Source organism: Xiphophorus hellerii, chromosome 21, assembly GCF_003331165.1.
Source record: "Xiphophorus hellerii strain 12219 chromosome 21, Xiphophorus_hellerii-4.1, whole genome shotgun sequence".
NCBI lineage: Eukaryota > Metazoa > Chordata > Actinopteri > Cyprinodontiformes > Poeciliidae > Xiphophorus > Xiphophorus hellerii.
Window position 1 is genome coordinate 17654555 of NC_045692.1, and position 12409 is coordinate 17666963.

General features: G+C 37.4%; 1 protein-coding gene across 1 annotated transcript; it reads left to right on the top strand.

Moving 5' to 3' along the window:
• The first annotated feature begins 10522 nt into the window (after positions 1-10522).
• otulina (OTU deubiquitinase with linear linkage specificity a) lies at positions 10523-12409 on the top strand. Its single transcript, XM_032550710.1, has 3 exons — positions 10523-10636; positions 10732-10853; positions 11862-12409. Exons 1-3 carry the CDS (start codon positions 10523-10525, stop codon positions 12262-12264), a joined length of 639 nt encoding a protein of 212 aa, XP_032406601.1. The 3' UTR covers positions 12265-12409.

A 12409-nucleotide genomic window follows, 5' to 3' on the forward strand; every position in this document is an offset into this window, starting at 1 on the left:
TTTGCAAATTTCTGAAAAGTGTGGCACGTTTTATTTACACAGCCTTCTTTATTGTAAACCCAATGAATGAAATCCAGTCTAATGGGTTGCTTTCAAATGTCACTTGATTGGAAAATTTCAGTGTGAGACCCAATTAAAAAAAAACTATTATATTACATCAGAGAACCAGGAAGGAGAGCCATAGTAACTCTGGGGGAGCTGTAGTGATCCACTGCTCAGGTGGAAGAATCTCAAGTCAAAGTTTATTTTTACAGCACATTTAAAGCAACAGGAACTGCACACAGGATAAAGTTTACCTCAAACTTTACCAGCTAATAAAACATAATCCAATTAACAGTCAGATGTATCAAGATGAAGTAAATAAACATTTTTTCGACTCAAGTAGAACTAAAATTCAACAAACAAAGATGTCATGGTGTCGTTTAAGGAGGACCCGAGTGCAGAGATGGCTTGCAGAGCCGGATATTTAATAAAAAATAAATAAAGTGGAAGCAGGCGAGGTAGAGGTGAAAGATAAACAAAAGGAAGGTCACAAAACTGAAACTAAACAGAGATGAACAAAATATAAGGAACCGAAATCTGTATGCACAAAAATATTCAACCAAATAGTAAACAGAGGAATGAACAAAACCAATAAAGAAATCAAAACAGAAACACAAACGAAACTTAAGGCTCTTAAGCATTTTTAGAACAGACTTAATAGTCAGTCAATGAGCAGAAGGAGGTTGCTCCGTATTAACAAAATGAGCCACAGGAAAACAACAAGAAGTCCATTTAGCACAACTCATGTTGGAGACACCATCCGAAAGTCGACAAAGGTGACAGAAGAGACCAGAGTTGAACTTTGTGAGAAGACAGTAACTTTGCACATGACCCTGAACACACCTTCCAACGCTGTACAACTTCCTGGTAAGGCAAAGCAATTTCAGCAACAGAGAAATTCAAAGTGCTTTACATGACTAACAGGAAAATTAAAAAGTGATGACAGGTTTAAGTAACGGACTACAGTTTATGATGATTCAGTTGTCAATTTAAGGCAACTCTGAGTTTCAGCATTTTTGCAGTTTTCTGGAAGTTTGTGCCAGATTAGTGGAGCATAAAAACTGAGGTTTTAGTGTGGATGCAGGCAGCAGCTGTGTGGTGGCAGCATCATGCTGTGGGGATGATCACGGTCAGAGCTGATGGGAAGATGCATAGAGCTAAATGCAGGAAGTTCCTGGAGGAAAACCTCAAAACAAGCTGAAAAAACACAAGGCCAGAGGTTCACCTATCAGCAGGAAGATAAAGAAAATTAAATAGTTTAAATTAATGACATGCAAACCAAAAAAGATAACTTTAAAATCACCTGAGGGCCAGACTTTCTTTTTTGTACTAAAAAGACAGAAAGTAAAATATTTGTGTAAACTAAACACATCATAATTTCCTGAAAACAAATAGCCTGATTTTTACTAAGTTGACATGCAAACTATTGCTAATCCAAAAACTAAAAATGTTTCACATGTCTGATTTGTTAAAGTAAAGGCATAGAGTCTCCTAAATATTCAGGGTTGATTGTTTTAAACATTCTTGGTGTGTGATTGTTTTTTTATAAATCCAGTCCTAGAGATAAGAACTAGATATGGGTTAATATTGTCCTCTTAAACTTAGTCGAATTTCATGTCACCAGCAAGCAAAAAAAACCAAAAGAAAACAGAATTAAAACAAGGCTAACATATTTTGTTGTGCATTAAATTTCACTTTTTGAAAATAGTGTGCAGCTGCATCATGCAAAGACAGTAGCCTTCAAAGTATGTTTGCCAAAACCTGAGGAAAATCATAAAACGTTTAATTAGACGGCAACATTGAAAATTTCACTAAAATTATTCTGTGTAATCTATGAGCACATAATCGTTCCAAGCGCTGGGAGTGGCCCCTGGGCCTCCGTTTGGACACCTCTGGTTCAGATCAATGCAAATTTTGTCAAAGTTTGGACTGGAATCTAATTGAGAATCTTTGACCAGAGTTGGAAAAATAACACGCAGAATTCAAATTAATTAAAAAATGCACTTATACGTGTTTCTACCTCTTCAAGATGCAGCTTTATTCAGAAGTACACCCAGGTAATCATGAACTCACTGCTAAGCAAAACATTTGTGGCTTAATTGTTTCTGGAGCAACAGATGAATACTGTAAACTTGCGTTTCCAGCATTTCTAATAACCTATTTTTAAAAAACAAACAAAAAGGGTTCTCTGCTTTTTATTAAGGTTTCATTGGTTCATTAGAAAAGAATACATGTCAGGTTTGCTCCTCATCAAAGCTTGATGTGTTTGCTTCTCCCAGAAACAACAGGACAAGCGTAAAGAAGAAGCCATATATAAATAAACAAGGAGAAAGCCTTTTGAAACTAAACTCAAAAGTTTGATGCAGCTTCCCTGTCCATGATGCCTTTGAAAAGCAGGGATGCTGCTGAGAAGAAAATAGTAAATAAATAAATAATAATAATAAAAAGCACAGAGAACATAAATTATTAATATTAGACTGAAAACTGATGTTGGAGACGCTCTCTCGTCTTCCTCTCAGCGCTCTTTCTGCTTTGTTTCAAAACGCCGGGTGTATTTTCGAGCAGACGGCTGAGGTGCGCGCAGTTATCTGTTATTCTTTTGTTTTCTGTCCGCACCACTCTCATTGTCTCCCCCATTAACAATGTAATTGTGCAGACGCAGCTCCTGACCCGCATCTACTGTCTGAAAGTGTTTCTGATGCTGGGAGAGAAAAAAAAAAATGTTTACTCTCCGTCGGCACAGTGGCGCTCCTGAATGAAGAGATGCTTCTGTGAAAGACTTTTATCAGTCACAAATCTGCTATGATAGAAAAGTTTTCCCTCTCATCTGTGCGCAATTTAAAGTTTTTAACCAAAAGTTGAATCCTTTCGCGAATGCTCCTCATACTTTTACTTGTGTAAGTTCTATGTTAGGACATTTTAAACACCTGAAGTATTTTTTTTATTTATTTATCAAAGGAATTTTTTTTTTTCATGCCAAGAATTTTCTCAAATTAAAACATTTCAGCAACTGAAATGATCAAAATCTACAGCAAGTGAACCTTTTCCTATCGATCACAGCAACCCTGTGTGGAATTCATCTTTCAGATTGGTAAATAAAAAGTGAATGGAGTCCAAATTACAAAGCTTCTGCGTCTTTGTTTTGTGTTTTTTTCACCTCTGCTTTTTCTGCCGATTGGAATGACAGAAACGGAGACGTTCGAAAAGAACACACACAAAAAAACAAAACAAGAATGTGAGCAAAGAAAAAAAAATGGCAGGAGTAATTACAAAAATGAAAATGAAGTTTAAGAAAGAGAAAAGTTCACATATTTGCCTTCAAGTACATATGTAACATAAAAAGAAAGCATTATTATAAACTTTATTTTCAGAAAATTTGACATGGAGGGAATAAAATAAAAGTTAAAATAAAACGACTCTGAAAAGTGAAAAGTTTTTCAGGCAGCAGGTCAGAAATGAGGTTGAGTCTTGACATTAGAGAAGAGAATGTTTCTCTTTGAGAAACTTTAATTTAAAACAGCAAATTTCACTCAAAACTAAACACATTTTGATGCTTTTATCATCTGCTGTGAAGGTAACAGAACTCTGATTCTGGTAAGAGGCCTTACTGGGTTCGAATCCCAGCCTGGTTCTGCATGCTCTCCTTATCCAAAACCTTAGATTAGATTATTACTCAAAGATATAAACCTACCTCTATCTAAACCGTTGTTAGGTGTGAGCGTGTCCATGGTTATTTGTCCTGTGTGTCCAGGATGTCCCCCCCTCTGCAGCTGTGTCTGTTAAAAAAATGTTCATTAAAGTGCCATTTTATAGCACAATCAAGTTACTATGTTACCTTCAGTTTCTTGTAAGAATGCTGTGTTATTAAACATTAAAGTATTTTAAAGTAACAATAACGTACTTTGAATTGATTTTCAACTGAATTTGAAACTTAAAAGAAATTTGACATCTCAAGTTGACCTCAAAATTGGGCCTCTGTCTCTTTAAGAAGCTCCTACTCTTTCCGACACTCCGCCTTCAGCACGTTATCACAACAATGCTTCGATATTATGCTGTTTACAGATGTTGTTTGGAGCACTGGACTGACAAGTGGGCTGCACTATGAACTCAGCAGGTGTTTGCTAATTGCTGCTGCCGCTAGTCTGGAGGAGCTGCGTGGGGGAGTGGAGGGAGAGGAAATGGTTCCCACAAGAGATTCAAGGCTTTCTCAAACATGAATGAAAGAATCAAGGCGACACTCCAGGCATGTTTTTGATGAGAGAGTAACATTATAACATGATGGAAAACTATAAAAAATTTATTTTACATAAGGACACAGTGGGTGCAACAGCACAACCTCCTTAAATATCTTAATATATGTCCAAAATCTTCTTTTTAAAGGCCTCAGGCAACTTATTAGACCTCTTTATGACGTTCACTCCTTAACCTGCCTGGTTTCCACTCAGTAGACAGATTACCGCTTCATGCTCCAGAGTGTTCAGAAAAGTGTTTCCATCGCTGGCTGGGCTCTGACTGCACTGCAAAAACACAAAATCTGACCAAAGATTTCTGGTTTGGTTTCTGTACTCTTGAAATAAGACAAAACTAATTTGCAAGTAGCATTTTAGCAAGATATAGGAGCTTGTTTTAAGTCAACAATTCCTTAATATTAATGAAACAGTTCTAGTTATAAGTGAAACAATCTGCCAGTGGAATTAATACTTTTTCATCAACATTAAGGAATTATTTACTTAAAACAAGCTCCTAATATATTTCCCATTTCCAACCATTTTTAAAGGTTTTTTTTTTTCCCGTTCAGTGTAAAATCGAGCACACAGGCCATCGAAGGTTGTCCTACTTTTTTCTCATGACTGCCTAACGTACAAAATTCAAGTACAGTAGAAATAATGCAGCATAAAACATGGAATAAATATATAAGGCGAAGTAGAACATAAAGTTTAGTTAGAAAACTCTGTCTTGGAAAACCTATGCTTTCTATCTTTACTCATCGGAGATCTGAGAGCTACAGTAGTTTGAGGGCTGCACCAAAGCCTTTGTGATGTGTGATGTTTTTAGGGAAGACAGCAGAGCAGAAAAGACAAGTTTTGATCTCTGAATCTTTGTGATTTATTGTGGATTTTTTTTTTTCTTCCCCTGAACCTGCAGAAGCTAAGAGGAGCAGCAAAGCTCACTTTAAGGGTTTAAACTCTAAACTCCACCTTTTTTTTCTGTCTGTGTTTACCTTGAAGAATCCAAACGTCTGACTTGTAGAAATGAAACATTCCTGTTCAACCCGCAGCCACCTGAAATTGTCCTGGATGGAGAGTGGGGAGGCCGGGTGGAAATATAATGACATGTCGGCGCTCCAAATGGATTATGTTTCAATATCAGCCAGGACACAGAAACAGAAGGGTGGAGGAAGAGAGTGCATGTGTTGGATGCAGATGGTTTTAAATTGCTGCCTTTGTTTTCCATCAGGCATGAAGCATTCGCTTTCTTTATCTTTCAGACAATGTGCGGCGGGGCTGATGTTCTGGGTAAATGAACTGTCTGTATATCCCTCACCCTCCGCTCCTCCGCCTTCTTGTTTTCACTTCCTCCTCGGGGTTGAGATGTTGCTACACTGGCTGTGAAGCCCGAGCTGCTCAGGCGTCTCCCACTTTGCTGCTCTGCACACCCAGATGCCTCTGGGGGTGCAATTACCAATCCTCACATGCGATCGAGGTCGGCCATGCATATGATCCCCTTTGCTTTCACTGTTGTTTCTCTTTCTTTATGCCTTTTTCCAGCATTATTAGCAATGACACACAGTGACGTATTTGCAGGTGGAGGAGTTAATAGCCCGGCTCTTTACAGAGACACCTGTCTGACTTGAGCAGCTGATTGCATCAGCCCACAGTCCATTTAACTTTGCAGCAAGCGGGTTTTTGAATGCACGTCTTTAGCGTATGATGTCTCTATTTTCACGCAGCAACAGGAAGATTTTCCAAAAGTATCATGACACAGGAGAAGCTGCACACCTACCTTCAGTCTTCCTCCATAGAGTCAATAAAAATAACAATCAGCAACAGTTTGGTTTAAAAGTTCTCTTTAACTGTTTCAGAATACTTGAAGTGAGGTTTTGTCGTAGCTGCAGTAGATAAATCTGTGTCGTTTAATATAAATCCAGATTAGTTGTACCTCAGGGTTCAAAAGGAGGCAAGATTAGGGGCGCCGCAATAAATCAATCAATCACATTACAAAATAAAATGAACTCAATAATTTCTCTTTTCTTTCTTTCTACCAAAAACTGGATGATAAAAGTCTTCAATCTGGTGCATTTTTTTTGTTTACAGAGACTCCATAATTAAGATTGTTTGTTGTTTTGTTTATTTATTTTGGATATTTAAAGTGTCTTTCAGTTCCAGTGCTAAATGCCATTGTTATTTTAATACTTGAAAATGGTCTCCACACAACAATATCATCGTTTATCGGAATAACTTCTGAGGCAATTTATCGTTCAGTAAAGGTTGTTACTGTGACAGGCCTAGTCAAAACCTAAGCTGGCTTGTTAAAATTTTGATCACAAATGTCTCATTTTCAATATGAGTATTTATGAGACCTATACTTCTTTTACAAACTACTCTTTACATAAACTTACTGTATCAGATTATAGATTTGTCTACTTCGTTTGGTGAAAGTTCAAGACATGCACCTTCTTGACTGCAGAGTTTTCACGCAGTACAAAGTTAATTTGCAGGAAAAGGATACAAAAATATATATTTTTCAAATCTTTCATCCGTTTGTACGACCAAAATCTGTTTGCACTGGAGAAGAACAGAAAGTAAAACGACACTAAGAGAATAAAACCCAAAAGCACACAGGAAAAAAATGCAAAACTAAGTTAAAAGGATATATATAATAAACTTGTATGGCAAGACCTTTTGAACAATAATTAATACAGGGAACAGAACAAAATATGACAAAATCTAAACTGATAGAAATCAAAATCCAAACACCATATGATGGAGATTCATAACTCAGGAAAAGTTATATAAAATAAAACGCCTTTATAAATCAGCTGCAGTGACTAAAATAAAGCAAACATAAAAATTGTTCATCAGTTGAAAATTTCAATGATGTTCATAATAAAAAAACTAAATATACTGACTCACTTTATCAAGAATTATGGGATTCAAAACACATTTGTGAGTCGTTCAATTTTTTTCTTCCTCTACATTTCAAATGTTTTCATACAATTCCTTAATTTTACTATTCCACAGAATGAGACAGAGAACAGGCACAAGGGGAGGGGCTTAGCAGAGTAACTTTTTTAAGCTTAATTAATATTTAAATATTGCATGACATCTAAGTTGACCACATTGTCTCCATGCATAGCAAGCAGCAGTTTTCTCTATTTAATTTATGTTAGACTGAGAAAACACGCACTGTAATCGTAATTTTATATCAAGATTATTTTTATTTCTGTTTTAAGATACTCATGATCACTTTTAATGCTGATGAACAGTTTATATATGAGCACTTCACAACCTTTTACAGTTTAAAAAGACACATTTTTGAGTGGAGAAACTCATTTCATTTACCAAAGACGGACAGTAAACTGAAACATATGTAGGAATCAGTCATTGAATATTTATCACCTTAAAATCAACTGCAGAAATCCATAAAAACCACTAAAGAGTAACATCCTTGTACAATTTTTTTTTATTATTATTTTTATCTGGAATGGTTGATCAGGAGTTAAGAGCAGTGGATAAAAACTGAAATAGTTTCCCTCCTGTTAGGCAGTTTGTAAGCAATGCATGAAAAACCTTTTGGCAAAAGTGCAACTCTCCTGCGCATGGGTCATTGCAGCTTTAAGAGCTAGAGGAAAATAACCGGCCCTGCCCTCCATCATCCTCTCATCCCGCTGACCTCTAACGTAGGGTATAGTATACTTACAGCCCATACGGAGAGGGAGACAGAGAGGAAGAAGGGGAGAAAAAAAGAATGATTGCATATCTGAAGGCTTTAAGAGAGCGGATATGGATGGGAGAGAGGTGTGACATGGTCGGACACATCTTTGCTTTCTTATTAGTGGGAGCTTGTGCGGACACTTTGGGCCCTTTTTATGGCGCCATGATGAAACCCCTCTTCGTGCATCTGTGGAAAATGGCCAGGGGAAATCACAGATGAGAATCACTCAAAGACAGGGAGATGTCAACAGGCCCATAATGATAGCTGATGGCCCCAGAACACTCTCCCTTCTTCCCTCTCAGCCTTTACCTGCCCAAGTTGCACTACCCTTGAAAACATAATTAGAGGTAAAACAGACAGACGGAAGCTTTATCTCTGTTTTCTGTAAGCAATGCTCTTTGTTTTAGACATCTGGGAGTCCTTTTTACCCTCTTCCCAATCTCTCTTTCACTTCATGGAGAGAAGAAGGAGGAGGAGAGCTCCCTCTGCGAGACGCCAAGGTGCTCCCAGTCCATTGTGCTGCTGGCTGTCAGGTTAAATTAGGGAGTACAGGCTCCGTGAGTGTAAAAAAATCAATACTTGATGGAAGATTGCTCCCCGGAAAATCTGTTTTGATTCCAGGATTAATTCTTGACCAAAGGCTCCTGCAAAATGACATGCCATTAGGCTGAAAATGAACACATTCTGCAGTGGAAATTGGATGGAAATGTGTCAGGTGATTGCCCCGGCTGCTTGTTTTGACTCTCCAAGCAAAGCGAGGGGGGTTGGAGGAGTTGGACTTTAAGGTGTGGCGCCCGCGAACCAGGCCTGCGGGCCTACTCCATTTCCAGAACAGGGACAGCTCCGCTGTGGCCTCCTTGTATTCTCAGGGCCATTGTTGTCCGAGCAGCTGCAAATGCACTCCACTGAGGTGAAATGCATTTTAACGTCCGTCCACTCACTCCTGTGTTTTTTTTTTTTTCTTTCCATAAAGCCTGGCATGAGGAATGAGAGAATCTTAAAAAAAATAAAGCAAGAGGCATTTTTTTTCTCCCCTCTCTGTACTCAACAGTGGGAAAAAAGGTGACAGGATGCATTATTGATGAGTGAATAATGTGTTTGTCATGACAGATGACATTTCCCTGTGTTGAAAAGTTAAGCAGAAGATGCACTGGACGGTGATTTGAGCACATCATTTATGCTCCTGATGCTCTAACAGCATATTTCTCATGGAAACGTAAACTCAATTTATTTGTCATTCATTGTTTTGCATGCATTGTTAATCTGTTGGACATAAAAACAATGCTGCATATAAAATTATTTTTCTTAAAACATGTTTTACTGCTATAAATGAGAAATTACCAAAGAAGAAAATCAGGGTACTTTCATTTATTTTTCTTGTACACTATTAAATCATTAAAACACATTACATTCATTTGAATGAAATGTACATTTATTTTACACAGTGGACTTTTGTATTCTTAAGCAAAAAATGTAAACAACTTAACATTATTTTAATCAAATATGTATCTATCCAGTTTAAATTAATTAGGAATGCCTGTTTTTTCCCCCTTTAAAACGGCTACAAATGATGTGAAATAAAATTGTGCTTTTTCAAAATCTTGTGTCCGAAGTGTAAAAAATACTTTTAATAAATCATGAATACGCTAAAAAAATAAAATCTAGCAACATTTTAACATGAAATAAAAATAAAAACATTTGGAGGATTTAAAAGAAAAAGCAACTAATATAACTTAAAGGAACTAATACATAATCTCGTTACTGTATTTTAATGCGAAAACTCATTCGTTTTTAAAGTGAGGCTGCAGCGTCCCCTGCAGGTTTGATCAGTAAACGTCACTGACCAAAAACTAGACGATTGCACTTTAAAAGAATTAATATTAGTATCGGTTTAAATAGAACTGACAGATTTTATGTCTGTAGTACAAAAAAAAGTATAATTTTGCAGAAATGGCTGATTCTTGAATTAGATTTGCGATAAGAAAGAGGTAACTGGAATTCTTTAAATGAGAAATATGTCAAACTGCCTTTATAAACAATGAAATTAAAAATCAAAATGAAACAAGAATATAGAAAATGTTATTCAAAGTGAAAGAAACTTAGTTTTTGTTACATTTATTTCCATTTATTCAGACTTTATTGTGTTTTGTGGATTTTGGCATATACACATTCCTGCAAAGCTAGTATTTGTATTTTGCGGTACATGATATTGACAAACAATTTTAATAAATAAACAAAAGTTACAATTTTTAAAGTTAAAACAACAACCAGAATTTTATAAAGCTCTTTTACAGAACTATTTATTTTTATTTTATTTAATTTATTCTTTTTTTCCCCGCCCTTCTCTTTCTTTTGGATATAGTCTGGCTCTCCATTCCAGTCCAGCAGGTGGCGGTATATAAAACAAAAAAAATCAGCAACAGTTTGTGACGTCACTTGTGAAGGATTGCTGAGGTAGCTAAATCTGCCTCTACACCGCCGGCTCTTCAGATGCGTTTTAAACGTCGGAAGTTACAGAAACACGGGCTTTTAAGCTGATTTCGTGATGTCTTGGGTGAAAGCTGCGTCGTTCAACGGTGAAGACGTGTTCGACGAGAATGCGGACGATCTTTATTTACAGAGTAAAGAGTGGGCATCCAACATGAAGAAACGGATCAAGGTGAAGTTAGCCTTAGCTCACCTGTCTGAGCTGAGAATGTGGTGTGACTTCAGTTTATGGCTGATTGTTGTTTTCTGGTTTGGTGTTTTGAACAGGACGGTTATGTGGACGGAGTGAATGCCGGAGAGGAGGCCTCGCTTCAGATGGGGTTTAACATGGGATTCAGAGAAGGAGCAGCTCAGACTGTGGCTGTGGGTCGACTCAGAGGGATTGTGAGGTAAGAATATTAAACGAATCTGATAGATGGGATACACTAGACATCAGGAACGTTCCTTAAAAGTTCCTGAATACAGCAGTAGATCTCTAGCAGATCTGCGCAGATTCAGTTCCCAAAAAATATACACTTGATATAAAGAGACCTGCGCTCAGACTTATTATAATCAGAAGTTTACACAAAACCAGTCTTTTTTTAGATTTGATACAATTCCTTTAAACTTTTTGGCTTTTATACAAGCTTTTAACTACTCTTCATGCCTTCAGAATAAAATGTTTTGGTCAGAACAGACAAGCAACTAGCTTCAAACTATTCTACCTATTATTCTTCATTTTCCATGTTTACAGAAAAGACTCAACTCAACAAAACTGTAATTTATCTTTTGAAGCAGAGGATTGATTTTGATTTAAGATCTGAAAACAGAAATAAAGTTTAGTTCAATTTTTTTTTTGTCTTCTTAGTAAAACATGTTATGTAGTTCAAAATATTTTTTGTGGCTCGAGTTTCATTAAAACGTTAAACTTCTTAGCTGAACTTTGTTAGAAATGTAAGAACCGTGTCAAGCACCCGGTTCTTAGTAACCTGGAAGTTAACTGGTCTAAATTATTTCTGGTTAGAGAAGCGATCAAGTAAACATCCAGAAGCTTTTTGATGGCCAAAAGGTGCGTCATTCCTCTACAATCCAGTAAAATATCTAAATACTAGTGGGGATGTATGTATATATTTAAGCCTGTGTGCATATTGTTTACTTCTGGCTTCTCGTTTTTTGAAATCACTGAAGTTTGGTTGCATAAACAATCCAACGGGGATAAATAATTGGTTTAGCTAGATAATTAAAACCCCTAAATTCTGACTTTAGCTTTCTTTAGTCAAAGCTTAGTTTGCATTTAGAAACATCCTGAGTCTCTTTTGATTTTGCAGTGATAGAAGTCTCTCCCTTCACAGCAGAGTCCTGTCCTGCTCTGTTCTTTGTGTCATTGTATTTCTGACTCTGGGTCCTCTTTGTGGCAGCGCTGTATGGTGCTGGTGCCAGATCCAGCATCCAGAAAAGCCCGCCCCGTCTCATCTGATCGACCTCCTGCAGCAAGTGACGCAGCACGAAGAGGGAATCATCGACGGCATCAGGAAAACTCTGGAGAATCCTCCTCCGAGCGTGAGCGACGTCTCTGAGAGCATGGAGGATCTGGAGGTGAAACCTGCAGGTTGCGAAGAGACGGACTGCTGCAGGAGCGAACAGAAAATGGACCTGGGCGGTTCTCACAATCAGCAGAATCTCCGCTGTGAGTCCAGCTGCGCCGCCTCGGGGTCAGCTGAAGGTCTGGACCTCCTCGTGCAGCGCTGCATGGATCTAGCTTCAGAGCTGGAGCTGCCGCAGGAACTGATCAACCGCATAGAGGAGCTGAGGAACATGTAAAAATACCTGAACCGCTGTGATCTGACCGGGATTTAGAGACTTTTATACACAAAACTGAAATAAGTTTCATGTAAATACTGTGTATTTACAGGTTTTCTAAGTTATTTTGGAAATTTTTTTATATAAAAAAGCAACGTTTACCACA

Excerpts from the sequence above, each read along its gene's own strand:
- otulina (XM_032550710.1), top strand. The coding sequence starts at position 10,523 with ATGTCTTGGGTGAAAGCTGCGTCGTTCAACGGTGAAGACGTGTTCGAC. Across the intron at positions 10,637-10,731 it reads ACATGAAGAAACGGATCAAG|GACGGTTATGTGGACGGAGT; the intron begins GTGAAGTTAGCC and ends TGTTTTGAACAG. Across the intron at positions 10,854-11,861 it reads CGACTCAGAGGGATTGTGAG|CGCTGTATGGTGCTGGTGCC; the intron begins GTAAGAATATTA and ends TCTTTGTGGCAG.